General features: G+C 46.7%; 2 protein-coding genes across 3 annotated transcripts; both read left to right on the forward strand.

Annotated features, from left to right (window-relative positions):
- Positions 1–5,364: 5,364 nt before the first annotated feature.
- On the forward strand, positions 5,365–8,296 carry LOC133924358 (transcription factor MYB16-like). Its single transcript, XM_062369849.1, has 3 exons — positions 5,365–5,735; positions 5,884–6,013; positions 6,790–8,296. The coding sequence occupies exons 1-3, from the start codon at positions 5,603–5,605 to the stop codon at positions 7,517–7,519; spliced, it is 993 nt and encodes a 330-aa protein (XP_062225833.1). The 5' UTR covers positions 5,365–5,602; the 3' UTR covers positions 7,520–8,296.
- Positions 8,297–9,611: 1,315 nt separating this feature from the next.
- On the forward strand, positions 9,612–12,937 carry LOC133924359 (small ribosomal subunit protein cS23-like). Of its 2 annotated transcripts, none has more exons than XM_062369850.1 (2): positions 9,612–9,971; positions 12,478–12,937. In XM_062369850.1, exons 1-2 carry the CDS (start codon positions 9,699–9,701, stop codon positions 12,760–12,762), a joined length of 558 nt encoding a protein of 185 aa, XP_062225834.1. In that variant the 5' UTR covers positions 9,612–9,698; the 3' UTR covers positions 12,763–12,937. The 2 variants fall into 2 exon arrangements, with proteins under 2 accessions (XP_062225834.1, XP_062225836.1); XM_062369852.1 differs by having other exon boundaries at positions 9,616–9,971; positions 12,481–12,937.
- The last annotated feature ends 6,500 nt before the right edge of the window (positions 12,938–19,437 follow it).

Raw genomic sequence — 19,437 nt, forward strand, 5'->3', positions numbered from 1 at the left:
TTTTGCATCAACCACACTTAGGTGCTAGCCACCGTTGAGTTTTTGGTTTTGGTTGATGCTCTTTCACGTACAGTTGTCACAACAGAATTTCATGTTGTATATTGCCAAGATCATAGCATTAAATTGTTTGGTACACTGTGACCACACAAAATGGTGTGATGTTGCAAATTTGAAGCAAGTTTAGACTAAACGACACAATTAGATAGGGTATTAAACTCCTATAGACCTAAGCTCTTCTAGGATCATTGCAGAAGTAGTACCTAACTTGGGTAACTACTAAAACAACCATTAAAATGGCATAAATGTGATGTTTATTAGCATTATGAACTACAACAAAACCTGGAGAAGAATCTGTGTATATACCAGTCTTCAGTGCTCTCCCACAATCCATACTTCTATAATGAACAACTATATACATCGATGAAAGCTATAATAACAATATCTCCAATAATCTATATTAGCTAGCTGTAAAGGTGTATAACGAGGATGCTTTCAGCAATCTATACCAGCTAGCCGTTGGCTTAACCGTGTCCCTAAATAGCGAATGTTTCTTTTTAAATGTGGACAATGGCAATAAAAAAGAGGAAAAGGTTACACGCCTAATATTTGTCTGCTCAGCCCAGGCTGCTGCCGAAAGCCAGAAAACCCACAGAAGCGGAAAAGAAAAGGACCCTAGAAAGGTTTACCAGGCCCACGTTTCTGCCCAATAATAATTGGAGATCCCGCAGACGCATTCAAGTGCTGCTTTTCCTGCGTTGCATGTTCCTTGGCGTGTGGTCTAGCATGTCCATGTACTGTACATTGGAGTATACTATCAGTCTAATAGTATAAATTTCCCTTTCTAATTAAAAAAGAAACCTTTTGCTCCGTCTTCGGAGAACACGTACAGCAGTACTCATGGCTGCAAATCTCCAGCGCTGTAGCCATGAGATTCCTCCTGCGATGTCAATCTGCTGGTCCAGCCAGCCAGCATGAACATTGACTTGTCAGTACACCAACAGTTGAATCAAGTCACACTTCACCTGGGCACTGTCACTGCATGCTGTGCGTTCGCTGTTTGGTCTGAAGCCTCTGAGAACTCCATCGGTGAAATCTCCAGCTGGAGCTGGAGCAGTAATTTACAGGGGAACCACTGGGAATCATGTCCCGGCTGATGTTTCCTTTGTTGAGGAAATGTGCACCCTGAATTTGGCCCATCGGCAGGGACCACTGTTAGTGAACGCAACAGAAGGATTAAGTGATTAACACCCCCTTTGCATCTTGTAAAAAGAAAAAAAGAACTGCTCGTGTGTGTAGCAGCTTAGCTCTCGAGGGGTCATTTCCTCTTTGAATGAGCTAAATGGCACACGAAGAAAGGCTGCATCCAGGCACATTTTAGAGGCAAATGGTTTTGATTCACACTAGTACTACTTCATTTGGCGCGTCTTCTTTTGATGAATGCCGTGGCCATTTCCACACACATTGCTTTCAGTTCCTAGGACCGAGCAATTCTGGAACCCCGTCCGAGAAAACGTCGTCTTCCAATCTAGTCTGGTGGCGAGGCCACATCGCGTTTCCGAAACGGTGCAAGGCGATGGGAATGGAAGGACGCATCGGGTCCCCTTTTCCATTGCAGACTAGAGTCGCTAGACACAGGTTAGCTCGTACTAATGGTACTTATCTACTTCGGTTGGCCATTGAAATTTTTGCCCACTGCATCCATTAATTATCAAACACCGGCTTACTAAGGGCTGATTGGTTCTCGTCTTAGCAAACTAAGTTAAAATTTGGTTATATTAAAATTGGAGTCATGTTAAAATTTGATAATATCAAGTAGTGTTTGGTTTAAATTAAATTAAATTTTTTACCGACTAAAAATCAGTATTGTCATTTTAGATGTCAAAATCTTATCCAATTATGCTATAAAAAAATTTGAACGGCCAATATTTTCATGACACGGCCAAATTTTAATTTTAATCCAAACAAAAGCCATATTTTCCAAACATAATTAAATTTTAGCTTAGTTTTTGGCAAGAACCAAACAGTTCGCTCATCGGTCACTGCTATCTTAGTGTGCGTTTGGTTGTAGAACGAGGTTGGATGGGATAGATTTATCCATATTTTTTGGATGGAATGATCTAATTTTTTGTTTTGTTAGAATGGATGTGATGAGCTAGTTTTTTATTTGATTAGTGGAATTAGAGTGGATATGATAAGTCAATTTTCTGTTTGGTTAGTAAAATTAGAGTGGATAGATTGATCTATTCATATTTATATGCATTCCATAAGTATTTTGATGAATTTATGCATGTTTGAATTTGTTTAAATTCAAATTAAATTAAAAAAATATCACATAAAATAATAAAAATACATATAAATAGAGTATTACAAAGAAACTCACTTTTTCACCAAATAACTTAGGATTAAAAATATTTTTATAAATTAGTATATTACATGAGAAGAATATTAATAGATTTTTCTAGGTTTTTGGAATTTATTTGAGACATTAAATATTGTTAGAAGTTATAAAAAATAGTATTTTTTAGAATTTTAATTAAATATTGGTTTTGTTTTTTTGGATAAACTAATTAAAACATATTGGTAGTGAGCTCGAGTTTGCTCATACCCACGTTTACAATTTTTAAACTGTTTTTTATATCTCTAAATAAAATTAAGAGTTAATTGAAAATTACAAACGCACGCCTACAAAACACAAGCACACTAGCAAAGCTAGACGACTCCATTCGGCCGTTTTGCTTGGATCGATCGATGTAGCATCCTATGCGAATATTCATCGTTAGTGCCGCTCCATCCAACCATCCTTCCATCCAAACATCACTTCCGATAGATAGCCATCTGGATCTATTCAACTATACACACCCTTACTTAACCACTCTTCGACTCCCAGGGTTGCAAACGTACGAACGCAGGCCATCAAATCAAACAGTGATGGTTGGTATCGAATGATAGGAAAAATCAAACGGGGTTACTGGTCAGGACGGACGGTCTAACACATGTGCTGCCCTGCATGTCTCTGAAACGGTGGTTTGATCGCGTTAGGGTGTGCTGTTTCCATATTTTTTTCATTCTGACTTAATGGATATATAACATTTCTATTTAATTATTTGTATTTACTGTTATAGTCTACTTTGATAGAGGTAAATTATTAACTTATTTTGATCTAGCGAATGTAGACGAATTCATTTATAACATCATAACATTATCTTTATTTAAGTAATTAATTACAATCTTACCCTTATATCAACTCATATAATTTAGATTCAATTAATCAAACATAAACTTAACTTAACATGGACAGATATAATTAATTAATTAAAATTTTTAAACAAATATGACTTTCGCTTGATCAAATCTCAGGTCTAGAAATGGGATGGAAGATGAGATCAAGCTCGAGCGGGGTAATTATTAGAGAAGGCGCACATGCGGGACGATTGATTCCATTGCCGCGGTGCTGGTGGTCCTGCCGCGGCAATTGGCCATGGGGACAGCGGAATAAACGGCAAAAGCCAATCCTGCGTACAGTGTTTACAGTGTCCTTTCAAAAAAAAAAAGAATTAACAGAGTGTTCCATCTGCTGGCACGACATCGGCCATCACTGTTGTTGGTGTTCTTTTCCTTTATTAAAGCGTAGTTGGGCATGTTTGCGTTAAGATTGGTGCCGATCTGCCTTAGACAATTCGTCTCGCGAGCGTGAACCCAAAAACAGAGTACTTACCAGAACACACTAGCTAAAGCATCTCTAACTGGTTATCTAAATTTTATTATCTATATCTTTATACGAAGAGTCATTTCAAAAAATTCTCTCTATTCCTCTACGTTCTTCAACCAACTTCTTAAATCTCACTCTCTAAATTCCTCTCATCTATATTTTATTAATATATTATAAATTAAAAATATTTACAACGGCTAAATTTTGTATATGTTCAAATTGAATTAAAAGAAGAATATCGCATGAAATGATAAAAGTGCATATAAATAGAGTATTACAAATGAACTTATTTTTTACCATATAACCTAAGGCTGAAAATAATTTTAAAAATTATTTAATCACATAAGAAGAATATTAGTGATTTTTTCAAATTTTTAGGAATTTATTTGAGGTCCTAACAATTATCAGAAGTTATAAAAGTAGATTTTTTGGATGAATCCAATTAAAATGGATTGCAAATGGATTACAAAACACGTAAAAATACTATAATTTTTAGAGTAATAGAAAACCACTATTTTAAGTGAGTCAATAAGTCATCCTCTTGTTTCTTCGTCCGTTCCGGAGATAGCTAGTCCCTCCCTGAACCTACGTATAGCGAGCGCCGAAAGTGCCAAAAGTAACAAGGCCGATTGAAGAACCGATTGGAGGCATATTTTTTGACCAGCTCGGCAAATTTGGCGATAGCCAGCCATTTGCGGAGTTTGCTCTGACTTCGGAAACCACATAAAGCCACGACGCATAGGGCTAGATGGAGCTAGTAATTCAATATGGGATCACATGCTCAAACTGAAAGGAGATTCACAAATCAGGAACTGCAGCCCATCACGCTAGCTACAGTCAACCACCCCCGGAAACGGCAAGTAAAATCTGCATGCATGTAACCAGGAGCCGACACCGGGATGGATCCCGAACCAAGCAAGGAAAGAGCCCGGAACTGACGCCACTTATGAGCAGGCAGCGGAATAAATGAGCAAAAAAAGCCGCGGGGTTGCCATCAAGTCAATCGTCCAAACGGATGGGGCCTTGCCCCTAGCCTTGCGTATCGATAGGCGATAGCTGCAAGCGTCGCGGTGTGTAGCTGCAGGACCAGGCGCAGCTAACTCAGTGGCCGGCGACACGCGACGCTGCTTGCTTTTCTTGCAATTTGGTGCAACGAAGAGATGAGCGCGTCGCAGCCCCGGTGATTTGTATGCTCGAGTATATCGATCGAGGCGCTGTGCCGCCGCCGTCGCGGACGCGCCCGCTCACCGGCTGTCTTGCACTGAACCGTGCCTTGGGCACGCGTAAGCATGGCTTTGCGTGTACGAGCAAGCAGTCGGCGTCTCACATGGCGGATCGCGCGACAGGCACGGGCAAGACGACACGCCGTACGGCGCCCACTTCACGGTGCAATAGAGCCCGGGAATCTGGACCATCTGAACCCCGGCCCGGTCCCCGAGTAGATTAAATGCGCGCCCTATGATCGGGTGGATCGCGATTGGCAGCGACGGTTCCGCTCCGGGGTGGGGGAGCGAAATCCCCGCCCTGCCCTCGCGCCCCCGGCACCCTGACATCCGGGCCCACCGGCTCTGTCAGCGACGGGATCGCGGTGCCCGAAGAAGATAACGCGCCTCTTACTCTATTTATGCCGCACACCGACCTCTTCACGCCCAAGCTAAGCTACGCAACACAGCCCAGTGATCAGTGCGTCGCTTTGGCACTCTGCCTCTGCCTGCTCACTGCCGCACTGCCGCGCCCGTAGTCACTCACAGTGCCCTGCTACCAAAAAAGGAGGATCCCACGTAGTCAATTACGCTGATCCGGGGGCTATTAAGGGAAAGGAGGGAGGAGGGGGGCGCGAGAGGAAGGAAGATCAGGCGAGAGGAGTTGTTGCTGCTCAGAGACGGGCGGGCGATGGGACGATCGCCGTGCTGCGAGAAGGAGGGGTTGAAGAAGGGGCCATGGACGCCGGAGGAGGACCAGAAGCTGCTCGCCTACATTGAGCAGTACGGCCACGGCTGCTGGCGCTCGCTGCCCGGCAAGGCCGGTGAGCTATCTAGCGCCGCTCGCTTCATTGCACTGTCCTTCTTCCTTGGCCTTCCTAGCTAGTACTAGTTCCTAGTCCTGCATTCTGCAAGTTCTTTGGTCCTGCTTGCCACTGAAATCCATGCGAATGGCCGTTGCAATCTTCGCAGGGCTGCAGCGGTGCGGCAAGAGCTGCCGGCTCCGGTGGACGAACTACCTCCGGCCGGACATCAAGAGGGGCAAGTTCAGCCTGCAGGAGGAGCAGACCATCATCCAGCTCCACGCTCTCCTCGGCAACAGGTGAGGAATCCATCGTCCTAGTACTTTGCACCCGAAATTCAGTTGGTTGTGCTGTTACGGTGGAAATCTGACCACTTGATCCTCCGCACGAATTTTAACTGGTAGTTCTAGTGGCTGATCGGCAGGAGCACACTAGCAGCCGTGCTGCACCGTAGCCTTGCTTGCCACGTTTATGATTGATTGGGTAATGCATGCGCGGGTACTTAGGCCAGGGGAACCACGACATGGGGAGCATTTCCAATTCCAAGGACTGTTTTCCTCAGAATTTAGGTACTAAGCTAGAGCCACCCATTTAGGCACTAAGCTAGAAATTTGTCCTTAGTATAGTACAAAAGGAGCCATGGTTTTCTTTCCCTATCGTGCTGCATTGTTCATCTTTTGCCTGTCGGACAGCTATTGGCGAGCTGCATGCATTGATTGATCAATGCATATGCATCAACATGGGAAAAAGTGTGAAAAAGCTGGGCCATGGGAGCTCTCTCCCGTATTTCCCTTCCTTTTTACCTCATGATTTGGCATTCAAGCTTGACATTCAATGAGGCCGGCCCCCATCGTTGTGGGCCAAGGCAGAGCTTTGGTCCACTGTAGCCACTTGCTCTCTTGCCATTTTGAGACACACTTCCTGTCACTTCTGCGTTGTGTCTGTCCTAGGCCATGCACTCGTTAATTCTTGCACGCCTACGATTAGCTACGTTTCGAGAAGTGTTTTTCTTACGCTGCTGATGCAGATTTGTAGAGTAGATGTGAGTGCTGAAAGTTTCGTGGCGTGTATGCAGGTGGTCGGCCATCGCGACGCACCTCCCGAAGCGCACCGACAACGAGATCAAGAACTACTGGAACACGCACCTCAAGAAGCGGCTGGCCAAGATGGGCATCGACCCGGTCACGCACAAGCCGCGTTCCGACGCGCTCGGCGCCGGCGGGGGCGCGCAGCACGGCAATGCAGCGCCGCACCTCAGCCACACGGCGCAGTGGGAGAGCGCACGGCTCGAGGCCGAGGCGCGCCTGGCGCGCGAGGCCAAGCTGCGAGCGCTCGCCGCGTCCGCGTCCGCATCCGCATCCGCCTCGGCGCCGCACCTGCCGGGCCCCGCGGCTGCGCCCGTGCTCGACTCGCCGACGTCCACGCTGAGCTTCTCGGAGAGCGCGGCGCTCGCCTCGGTGCTCGAGGCGCAAGGAGCCGCGGCGGCCGCGCGCGCCGCCATGCAGCCCATGCAGGCGTTCGCGGAGGCGTGCAAGGAGCAGCAGCAGTGGGGCGACCTCAACGCCGCCGCAGACGCGGGCTTCGCCGGGGCGGGGTTCACGGGGCTGCTTCTCGACGGTTCCTTGAGCCAGGACCAGAGGCCGGTGGCGAGGGACGCGGAGGCGGACGCCGGGTTACAGGAGATAGATGAGGAGGAGAACTACTGGGACAGCATACTGGACCTGGTAAACTCGTCGTCGGCGTCGTTACCGACGTCAGTGGTGGATCCCGCACCCGAGGCGTACTCGCCGGCGCCGGAGTTCTGACTGGTGAGTCCTGCACGTGTGCGCCTGCATGGAGCCGGGCGCATATGACACACAGTAAATAGCTAGCGGCACAGCGGGGGGTTGTGGGAATAAGATAACTAGATAAGTTTGAACTACTAATGTTAATTGTTAATCGCGTTCTTGGGTTAATCTGACAGTAACTTGATTAAACGTGTATGAGCATGATGGTGTACCGAGTTTAGAATTTGTTGCCTGTTTGTCTGGTCAACTTTCTCATATTGTTTGGTTATGTAATTCGACAACCATCTTCATCAGCAATACAATGGATCTAATCGAACTGGGAAGAACCTATAATTTTTCCTAAGCACGATCCAGAGAGGTGACTAGAAGAGAATAAATAGACATCTTATTAGTCTTATAAATTTCTTACAAAATAGATGATATACTCTTTATTCATCTAAAATTTCTAAAAAACGTATAAACAGAAACATAAATTTTGGAGATATAAAACAAGAAAGAAAGTTTTAAGGCAACATAACTTTACTAATGAAATATGAACCATAGACTCTATTCAAGACCATTTTATATGTCTTTGAATATAAAAATTTAAAACTTGAACGAAGAACAAAAGACAGTCATCAAAAGAAGCAACTCTGTAAATTGATGGCTTAGAGATAAGGTGATTCAAGATCATCTCAAATATATGAGTATATGAACATTTATAACTCTAGCAATAAAAAGAATAACTTCCTAAGGTTGAAAAATTGTAGCTCAAAGACAAAAACAAAAATAAAAAAAATCAGAATAAAAAAAGAAAAACTTATAAATTTGCAAGGTAACCAATAGAGAGATACTATAATGAGAGGAATTCAAGCATATGTAAAAACATAAATTTCATTACTCAAAGAGATCAGTCCTATTTTAAGTGTATTACAAGGATTTTTTTCTAAAAAAAATTCTCATATATTACATGGGCAAACAACTCATCTTACTCTTTTCTAAAACCACAGCACTAACTCTCAAATAGGTGACATAAGGGGCTCAAGTGGTTGGTTCAAACTTTTTCATAGCCATATCCCTTTATTTATAGGCTTATAAAACTTGACTATTATATTTCCGAGCTTGTTACTAAAATACCACTCTTTTCTTTTGTAGTAGACTTATACATACCATCGATGGTATTTTGGTCTATTTTTGCTTCATTTATCGAACGGTCACGGTGACTTCATGATTTAGCTTCATCTCAACGCAAGCTTTGCGATAGTGGTACATACTCCTTCAATCCTTATACGATTTTGAGACCTAATTATGAAACCCTCTACACGTTTCTCAAAGCGTGACTCGTCATTTACTTACATCTTAAGCAAGCGCTCTGATGTCAACATATGTACTCCGTCTTGTGATCTTCACCGTCAGTAAGTCTCTCACACTTTTAATCTCTCGGGCCGTCTTGTCACTTACACCGGCATCCCTTTTCGCTTGATTTTGTCAACACGTTATCTTCATTCTCTGTTTCATATTTTTCTTGACCTCCACATGTACAGTTAGTATCACTCTTGACTCCAACCCGCCTCCTTGATCGTTCGACACCAAGTATCCGCTTAGCTCCGATCATCTCTTATCGACCGTCAAATTGCATCGACACCATAAGACAAGCAAACACATTTCTCTAACTCTAACTCCGATTAGTCTAAAATGCTCAAACCAAACTAAAGCAATCTAAAATTCGACAAACCAAATCAACTACTTTATCAATCACTCATCACATATAAATCAAGACACATTTCAACTTAGTTTTTTATTCCAGTCTTAACTCTGAACTCATTAATATTCCAGCGTCCAAGATTCGTGACTGTTCTTATTTTCAATAAATATTGTGTATTATACTGATTATGTATTGGTTAGTGTTCCTTCCGTCCTTTATTCTGGAAAAGAATTCCTTGTTTCTTTTTCTGATTTTCTGAAGCACTGGAGCAGAGGAAGAAAACGGCAGTCACAGCTGTAGCAGATCGGATTGATCTGTATTTCGCCATTGGGCCTGCGCTTGAAAAAGGCCAAGCCCATAACCGGCCTGGCCCAGCTTTTATCCATGCCCGTTTCTGTTTCTCCATTTCGATCGAGCACACCAGAGCTCAGTCCAGGGAGGGGGGAAGATAAGAAGGCTCCCTCAGCATCCGTCTTCGTCTTATCCGCGGAGGAAAAACTTTGGACAGACACCATGCTCCCAATGGCCGTCCACCCCGCCACCACGCCGGCCCTCGCCCAGCGCGCCCGCCTGCCAGCACCCAGACCTTCCACCTCCCTCGCCGCCGCCTCCTCCAGCTGCATCCGGGGCGTCAGCTTCAATAGCAGGAGGCTGCCGCTTCGCTCGCTCCGCAGCGTCGCCGCCGCAGCCGACGCCGTCGAGGCAGAGGAGTCGCTCGGCGGGGAGGGAGAAGAGGCGCCACAAGGAGGGGATGGAGATGCGTTAGCCGAGGAGGGAGGGGCGGAGGTAATGTCCTTTGAACCCAGTCGGAGCTTACTTGGCTTATTCGTTGTCTGTTTACAGGAAGAAATTATGTTTCTTTAGTGCCTCTTAAGTGCGCAAGGAGTTCAGTAAAAATCGAAGTAAATTAATTTGACCCTGATTCCTCAATTTTAGTGCGTGAATTGGTTAGTTTCAAAATAAGATCGATTGTCGGTGGCTAGACTACAGTGTTACCCTGAAGTTAGGTGTGTTGAAACCGCAAGTAATCATGTTAGTTAGGATATAGCTGGTTGACTAAGGGAGCGGAAGAACTATCAGGTCCCTCTCGCGAGGCGGGGGGGGGGGGGGGGGACCCACGCTAGGGTTACACCGCCGCCGCCGCTCCGGCATTGGCACCCCTCCCCACGCCACCCCAAGTTGATCCCCTCCTCCTCGACGTCGCGGATGGCAAGATGGTAGCGTGAGAGCTCTCAAGTCATGAGGAGCAAACCGCTCAAGGGTTCGTCCCGCCGCTACCACCGCCGGCGGCCGGATCTTTGGTGTCGGCATCCCCTCCCACTACGCCCCAATCGCAACACGCCCTCCATCGGCAGCCATTCCCCCCACCCCACCCCGCACCAGCCCGTCCACAACCCATTGCCATCTGCTTTGCCATCCTCTTCCCTGGTCGCATGCATGTGGCTGCGGTCCTCATGCAGCTCTCTAAAGGGTGGAACAATGCCAATTGCTTCCCTGGCCATGGCGTCCCCCACCCCGGCGCACCTGGATCTGCTGTGCCGCGGTCCCCATACCCTCCGCTGCGCATCCGACAACTGGCTATCGCTGGATGTGGAATCATCCAATCCCAAGCAACCCCAACCACTCGTCGGCAACTTATTTGGCTCTGTTGCCCATACCCCACCGTTGACGACCTCCTCAGCCTAGGCGCCCACCCACCCCAAGGAAGGGGTTCATGCCCCCAAATCTGGCGCAGGTGGCCAGTCCAGATGGGTGCTGCGGTGATCGGCAGACAACTTCTCGTCATCGTCTTCTTTGTTGGGAGGTTTTCTCTCGCTTGAGGCTCCATTAGAAGTCACATAGGAGCGCTTGGACATGGAACAGGAGAGGAGGATGCTCTCAGTGGTCGCTGAGCACTTGCTCTTGAAGGGCCTAAAGGCTAAGATCCTCTCCCTGGAAGCGGCCATGGGGGGTTGCATGGTGTCACAACTTCATGCACTGCCAGGGAAGTTCCCTATGGTCGCAAGTTGGCCGCGAGCGACGCTGACGACCACGTCGATGGAGAGTGGCTATCTCTACCACTAGGATGCAGTGGCATCAATGGCACCGGGAAACTGACGACATACACGGAGGAGGCTCCTTTGGGACCACTGTGGGGGCTCCCGTCGGTTTGTTCCACATCATCCCGTTCACCGGTGCGCTCTCCACTGCCTCCACCGCCACCTTAGGCTGTCGTGGATGGAATTTCAAATCAGGTCATGAAAACTCCTGTAAAGGAAAAAGTGTGCAGCCCGTTGTTTTCGGTCGATTCAAATGTCAGCGATGGCATGCCAATCCCACAAACCGCCGGAGCCACAGGTTCCGCGCAACCTCCCCTATCGCCAACATCATCACCGGGCCCTAGGTCCCCACCCTCCGTTCATGGTCCGCTATCGGGACGGATGGTGCATGATGACTCTATGCCCCGTAGGAGTAGCAGATTGGTAAACAAGAGACATGAGTGTAACTCCAACATCCCACCGTCGAAGAATCCCTTCCAAAGGAAGGAGACAGGGGGTTATTATCAGACGCGAGTTGTTCACCAAAGTCGTGCCGGCTCCCATACCGGAAGAGGGCTGAGGCTTGGTCGAGTAGTTGTTGTTGTTTAGATGGTTGGTCGAGTCGTAGGTCGTTGCGTAGTCCTATAGTAGGACCTTAATGTTTCGTGTGCCTCCTCAAGCGATCTAGAATGGCATAGGGTGGGTCGAGTGTGTTGTAGCAAACTATATCGTCTCCTTAAAGAAATACGTGCATGGTACATTCTCGAGAAAAAAGGGTTAGTAAGGCTGTGTTTACCCTGAAATTTAGACTTCACTGAAATACGGTGTATGCTAGTGCTGAAAAGAATTTGAAAGCCTTTACCCGAACTTGATTCTGTGCCATGTGTATTGCTTAGATGTAAGCAAGAAATGAACATTCTTTTGTTCTGAAGCACGAAAAGTTGTGGATGGGAAAAGAGTGTCTGTAATCGCCTATGCTTTCAATTAAGCAACAGCTTCAGATGTATACTTGGACTTTATGTTCATTGTCCATAGTGAATTGATTGATGATAAACTAAAATGAGCATTGGTTATACTTATACCAAAGTTTCCCTCACTCAGAGTACTAACAAGTGAGTTTTTTGTAAAGAGATGTCCATGATGGAAGCGTCACGAAGCTGACAAAAAGAGCTTTTGTAAAACATTTTATTTTCTGCTACTCTTGTGTAATGTGAACTGACAAAATTAGTATTACCGGAATGAAACTCGAGGTAAAATGATTCTTTTCTGTATAGCAGTATAAGGTGACAGTGCCGGAAAGGCAGGATCCGATGCTGGTACTGAAGTTCATCTGGATGGAGAAGAACATCGGCATAGCACTTGACCAGTTGGTTCCCGGCTATGGTAGCATCCCGTTAAGCCCGTACTACTTTTGGCCACGGAAGGACGCGTGGGAGGAGCTGAGAGCAAAGCTGGAGGAGAAAGAGTGGATCTCACAGAAGCAGATGATCATCCTTCTCAACCAGGCCACTGACATCATCAACCTCTGGCAGCAGGGCGGCGGCAGCCTGTCGACATGAGAGACTCTCCCTGTTCTTCCAGCCTTGCGAGCTTCATTGTTGTTTATTTTTCTTGTTTTGTTATATGGCTCTCCGCTGTTATTGTTAAAGCCACATGGTACATGGCCCTGTAGATCGATTCAATCTGTTATCAGATATGGTTTTGTTGATGGAAATGAATCATGATTAATCCTCATGAGGTGAATGACTTCGGTTCAATCAGGGGTGGATCCAGGGGGTAGGGGCTCCAGCCCTCGTGAGCCCTCCCTCCTAATTTTTTGCCATGGATGAGGAAGAGGAAGAAGAGAATAGAGGAGAGAGAGAGCGAGGTGGATGAGCTTCCCGACTTGACTCGTCTGCATCTGCAACTGGGTTCAATTGTTGGCGGGACGATGCTCAGTCGTTTGAGACGTTTGTTGGCGAAGGATTCACTGCTGCTGTTGTTGCTGCTTTATCATGACGCAACTCCGCAAGGAATTCTCTCCAAGAAGGAATAGAAGAAGCCTGCAGGCTGCAGCTACGACACAAACCGACCTGTTACCTTCGTTACCTGGAGCCGTGATCGTGACGAGGTCCATGGTTTCTGTGATCGGCTTGTTCCTCGATGAGCCAATTTCTCGGTGGGGCGCACCGGCGCAGCAGAGGTCATGCACGTTCGCGGGAGCTGGAAACCGGGGAAGGCTTTGCGGCGACGGCCGCCGTGGGCGGGCCGCAGCTGGATGGTGGGGGAGCGTGGGCTGCTGCGCCAGACACGCACGCGCGATCCAGCGAAATCGGTCCACGTTTCGTTCACGTTATTGCGTTACGGCCATATTAATCGGTACCAGTACCGGAATTTTTTTATTTGTATATTTTTAATTTAAAAAATTAAAAAAACTATGCAGCCGTATTGAAAGTTAGTAAAAATAGACTCCGGGAGACAATATTACGTTCCAATGCTCTCGATCTTTAAAACACTATCGAAATAGTTATAAAAAATTATGACAATAATGTGCGGTGTAGATAATGCTATAATCTAGCACTTCACCAAGTTTTGGACAAAAATATGACTTATACTGATGATGAATACTGAATAATTACCATATTCAGGTACCCCGGAGTTTCTCGTAATTCTTAAGGCATATTTCTATCTCGAGAAAGAGGATCCCTAGATGAAAGAGAACTAGCCGTAAATACCCACCGTATCCCGTAAATAGAAAGATTTATTTTCAAGAACTGGAAGGAAGACTTTAGAGGGAATACGTCACCCCGTATATACGGAGTCTAAGGTGGAGGACAAGAGACATGGGCCATTAAAAGTCGCTCAAACTTTTCGACAAGCCAGAAGACACCCGAAGCCAAGCAAAGAAGTCGTCGACTAGGTTTAGATCTATCTAAGTTAGACACATACACCTTGTAACAAGCTCAGATCAATATAAGACAAATATGACGTATGATTATTATCCTTAATGTAACATCTTGAGTAAAGCATATTAATTAATTGCAAATTTCATACCAAACTAAAAATTTTGTAATTAATTAAACCAACTAAAATCAAGAAAATATACATTAAATATGTATATATATACTTATAGGTATATATACATATTCAAATGTGCTAAATTAGCTAAGTATTCCAAAATGCACTACATTAATTTCTAAACTTCTCCATGTACTAATTAATTAATATGTATTGGTTTATTATTTTTATGGTTCTTTGAGTGGGATTTGAAATTGAATGTCCCTTAATTTCGAACTACTCTTAGTTTTCCTTTAGCTCAAATCAAATTGAATTCAAATCCTCTCCCGAATCTCAAAATCCAATCCAATTCAATTTATTCAAATTGAATCTTTGCAATCTAGTTTCAATTTTGAATACTTTTATTCGAATCATCAATACATCTCATTTCAATTCAAATACATTCGATTGAATCATCCAAATCCGATCCAATTCGAATTACTCAAATTGAATCTTTACAAATCAAGTTCAAATTCATTTTCATTAATTGATATGTCATACATAATCTCTCATTCTCTCTCTGTTACCACACCACCACCAGCCACCCACCACCAGCAGCAGCCAAGGATCACTGCGCCACTACTGTCCTCCTGTGTTCACACCACAACACCATCCTTCACTCCTTTTTTCACAACGCCGCCACTATCCTCCTGTGTTCACACCACAACACCAGCCTTCACTCCTTTGATCAACCAACTTGCCCTTCTCCTCCTCCCTTCCTTCACCTGCAAGCCTCTGCTCCTCCTCTCCCCACCATACATACACACATGCACACAATCACAGCACACACAAGCATACAAAAGCAGCAGCAGCAACACAGGTCCCCAGCACTGCCTCCTCCACTGCCGTGCTGTGACTCGTGACTGCACCACACTCAGCCGCACTGCCACCGAGCTAGGTCCATGCCATCCGAGCTCGCGTGCACCATCATCCATTGCAGCCACATCATCGTGCTGTCTAGCTGCTACGCGACCGTCCTGGTCTTCTCGAGCATGTCACCATGCCGCTACGCTGTCCTCTGCGCCGCTGAGTCGTCGTGCTCGACCTCCTCTTACCACCACCATCTCGCCTAACATCACGGTGAGCTTCCCCTCTTCCCTCACCCTCAGCACCCTTCTCTGCCCCTCCTACGCCGCGCCATCCTACCTGCACGCTGTTGCCGCTGTGCGTGCCATCGCACCCTTTGCTCCCTTGCACAAGGCCGCTGCGCCGCGCCTCCATCCTTCCGCAGCCCGGCCTCAAGCTGAGCCACCGTCGTGCTGCCACCCGCGCATCCTCCTACGCCGCCGTCCCAACCGTTGTCGAGCCACACACGCCATGTACGCGCGCCACGCCGCGCTGCTCCGCCGACCCCAGTCATGCTCCAGCCCGCGTCGCCGCTCCGGTCTTCTCTCTGACGACCTGATCTTCCACTCTATTTGTTCGCATCGTCACGCTGCCCTTGCATCACCGGCTCACGCCACTGCTTGGCCGCACCTTTCTCCATCGCACTGTTGGCCTGCATCGTCGCTCGCTCCATCTCGCCCCAGCTTGCCTTCCTCTCCGCCTGGCCAAGATACCCCACTGCTCTTTGGCCTTCATCTCTCCCGATGCCCCATCCCTGGATCCAGTCGTGCCGCCAGCCTCTTGGCCGGAGTCCACCGCTGGCAAGCTCGGCTCGTCTCCATCTCTGGCGCCGTCTTCTCCCCCGATCGTCCATCTCCCTTTGGGCTCTCACTGCCTCACTCCGGCCTTCTCCCTCTCTCAGGTGTCCTCTCGGCTGCACCTTCATGTCGTCGTGCCCCCATCTCCCCTGCTGCTAGCTTCGCACCTCCGAGCTGCCTCCGGTCTCCCTCCTCCCTCTCTCTATTTTCCCTGAGGTCACATTTGGATGGAGCATGGGAAAGGGAAAGGAAAATGAGATGGGATAAAATAAGGTGGGTATGGGATAGGTTTATAAATTTTATTCCTATTCCTTTGTTTGGTTTGCCATGGGATATGGATATGAAAAATAAGTTCAAATGGCCAAAATACTCTTTCAAAATAATGAAAAAAACCAATGAAGAGCAACATAAAAGGGCAAATATGTAATTTCGTATGTTTCCTACATCTATCCCACATATTTCCCACCCCTACCCTAGGTTTCAAATGGTGGGAAATGAAGTCTGTATATCCCATTCCCAATCCACTTTATACTTCCAAACCCATAAGCCAAACATTGGAAATGTTTCATCCCACCTCCCATTTCCCAAACCCACCTCACATTTCCAACAATCCAAATGCCACCTGAGCGCCTCACGGCCGCATAGGCCGGGCCAACCTTATCTCCTGGCCTCACCTCACCTTACTGCCTTGTGGGCCCGTTGGCCCGACCAGCCCACATGTCCATGGTCTATGGTCCATGGTGAACCAGCCACCCGAGCTCCCCTCCGGTCCACCGACCTATACACCACATTCGAATCAAATAGAGTGTTTAACAAGAATATTAATCAACATATTGGTTTATGTTGACCTCTTAACTTCAGGTTCCGCTTGCTATTCAGGTTTTTTCCCTCGTCTTTTTGGATCCGGTATTCATTGCATAAGTACACTTTTTTAGGATATCACTCGAATTCCTCATCTTTGGGTCTGCTTTAAGGTTAATTAGGGCTCTAGTCATCGTCGTAGTTAGGGTCTGTTTGTTTTAGCTTTTGCTTCTGACTTTTTTGAAAAATTGTGCGTTTGGCTTTTCTGAAAAACTATTTTTGAATTTTAACTGTTGAATTTTGCAACAATTGTTTAGCTTCTCAGCACACTACTTCTCAGAAAAGCTACTCTCATGTAGCTTCTCAGCTTCTAGTTCATTTTCTCAGAAGCAGGCTTTTGGCTTCTACATAAGCCATTTTTCAGCAAATCCATTTGTTTGGGCTTCTTGCTTCTACAAAAGCCACTTTTCAGCAAACTCATTTGTTTCAGCAAACCCAGAAACAACCTGAAACAAGCAGTCCTTTAGAGTTCACGCCCCCTCCTGAGTCAGGGGTGGCGCCTTGCCGTGGTGGGTGTGCGACGAGATGGAAGGGGCGAGAGGTCGAGTGTAGAGTGGTAGTGAGTTAAGGCATGCACGTTGATATGGGTGATGGCGGTCAAGGGTGACAGATTCAGCAACGACAACAGAAATAGGTAAGTGTTGGCCCTTTAATCTTTGTCAAGCACACGCAAGCATTGCTCACTGAGCTCTCCGACTACTCCCACAACCACTCAATGAACACTCGACTAATGCTAGCGACCACACACAGGCGTGCTCGAGCACTGCTCATAGAAACATAGAAACACTTGGATGAGAGAGAGAGAGAGAGAGAGAGAGAGAGAGAGAGAGAGATTTGTGCCACTCAACTACCACCACTTTTCAGGTTCCTTTCTTCTCTTATTTATAGACTCTTTACACACTGACCCTTACATACGACCTATGCTCCACAACTTGTATTGCATCAAACGTCGCAGCCAACGTGGGTACACATGTTCACACATCATGTCCCATGTCTCAATCCTATACCTACCTGCATGTTCTCGATGCAAGCATGACAACGTGCGTTTGACTTAAACACAAAAGTAAACAAAAGGATGGAAATTGGCAGCAAAAAGTTATTTCTAACTCCCCCTAATCTTGTTGAGCCTTGTTGATCTCGATCACGCCGATTCTTGAACGAAATTCTTGGAACCGAACGCGGTTGAGTGGCTTGGTGAGGATGTCCTCGAGCTACCGTTCGGTTCCAGTAAACTCGAGGTCGATCTATCCTCCATTGACACAATCACATATGAAGTGATAACGGGTGTCAATGTGTTTGCTCCTGTCATGGAGGATTGGATTCTTGCTAAGTGAGATAGCAGACTTGTTGTCCACCATTAATGTCGGTGCTCAGAGCTCTTTGCTGGTGAGCTCATGCAGCAACTGAGCAAGCCAAACTCTCTGGCAAGCCATCGTAGTCGCAGTTATGTACTTTGCTTCACATGTGAAGAGTGTGTCTGCTCTTTGCTTCTGTGATTACCATGAGATGGGACTATGACCGAGGAGAAAGAGAACACCGGTAGTGCTCTTATAGCCATCAAGATCGTCGGCCATGTCACTATTGCTGTACCATGTCAGTGCCAGTGTGGCTCCTCCTTCCTTCCTATAAGCAACGTCGTAGCTGTGAGTGCCAGCCACGTAGCGAAGGAGATGCTTGATCTTTGCGTAGTGATCTTCCCATAGATCCTCCATGTACTGGTTGACATACCCCACAACGAACGTGATGTTTGGTCATGTGTGCACTAGATGGCGCAGACTGCCGACAATGCTCCGGTAGTACGTCATGTCAACTGATGGTGACATGCTCACCTTGGAGAGTTTTAACCGCTCCTCCATCGGTGCAAGACAAGGGTCGCACCCCTCCATGCCGCTCCTCTCCAGGAGCTTACTTGCATAAGCGCTCTGGTAGAGCATGATGCCACTCTCACCCTGACTCACCTCAATCCCGGGATGGTAAATGAGCAACACAAGGTCACTCATGTGGAATATTGACATCATCTCACGCTTGAACTTGTCAATGTCACCATGGCTTGACCCAGTAATGATCAAACCATCAACGTACACGCCGACGATCAGTAGATCCAGTCTGGTGTGACGTGTGTACAGTGTGTGCTCGCTGGCACACCTGATGAAGCCCAGTGAGATGAGGCTTGCATTCAGCTTGATGTTCCAGGCATGAGGTGCCTGGCGCAACCTATACATTGCCTTTCTCAGTCGCAACACCTAGTGCTCTTGATGCTCGATGATGAAACCCGGTGGCTGTTGAACGTAAAACTCCTTGGTCGAGCTCCCCATTCAGAAACACAGACTTAACATCCATGTGGTGGACAGACCAGTCCTCGTGCGCCGCCAATGCCAGCACTGCGTGATCGATTCCATCCATGCGATGGGTGTGAAAACTTCTTCAAAGTCGACACTCTCACGCTGAACGTAGCCTTTCGCCACGAGCCGCACCTTGTGCTTTAATAGATCACCATTCTCATCACGCTTCACCTTGAACAACCATTTCAACCTGATCGATCAGCGTCCAATCAGTGAATCGATGAGCTCCCATGTCTCGTTGTCCTCGATCGACCATACCTCTAGCATCATGCAATGCCAGGATAGCTCTCCCTCAGCCTCGGTGAAGGTGGTTGGTTCCTCTGCACTCACTAAGTGCAGCTCGTGCTTGTTG

This window comes from Phragmites australis, chromosome 7 (genome assembly GCF_958298935.1).
Source record: "Phragmites australis chromosome 7, lpPhrAust1.1, whole genome shotgun sequence".
Taxonomy (NCBI): domain Eukaryota; kingdom Viridiplantae; phylum Streptophyta; class Magnoliopsida; order Poales; family Poaceae; genus Phragmites; species Phragmites australis.

Bases quoted from the DNA above. Each gene is read 5' to 3' on its own strand.
- LOC133924358 (XM_062369849.1), top strand. From the start codon at position 5,603: ATGGGACGATCGCCGTGCTGCGAGAAGGAGGGGTTGAAGAAGGGGCCA. The intron at 5,736-5,883 runs GTGAGCTATCTA...CAATCTTCGCAG, and splicing joins CTCGCTGCCCGGCAAGGCCG to GGCTGCAGCGGTGCGGCAAG. The intron at 6,014-6,789 runs GTGAGGAATCCA...GCGTGTATGCAG, and splicing joins CACGCTCTCCTCGGCAACAG to GTGGTCGGCCATCGCGACGC.
- LOC133924359 (XM_062369850.1), top strand. From the start codon at position 9,699: ATGCTCCCAATGGCCGTCCACCCCGCCACCACGCCGGCCCTCGCCCAG. The intron at 9,972-12,477 runs GTAATGTCCTTT...TTTTCTGTATAG, and splicing joins CCGAGGAGGGAGGGGCGGAG to CAGTATAAGGTGACAGTGCC.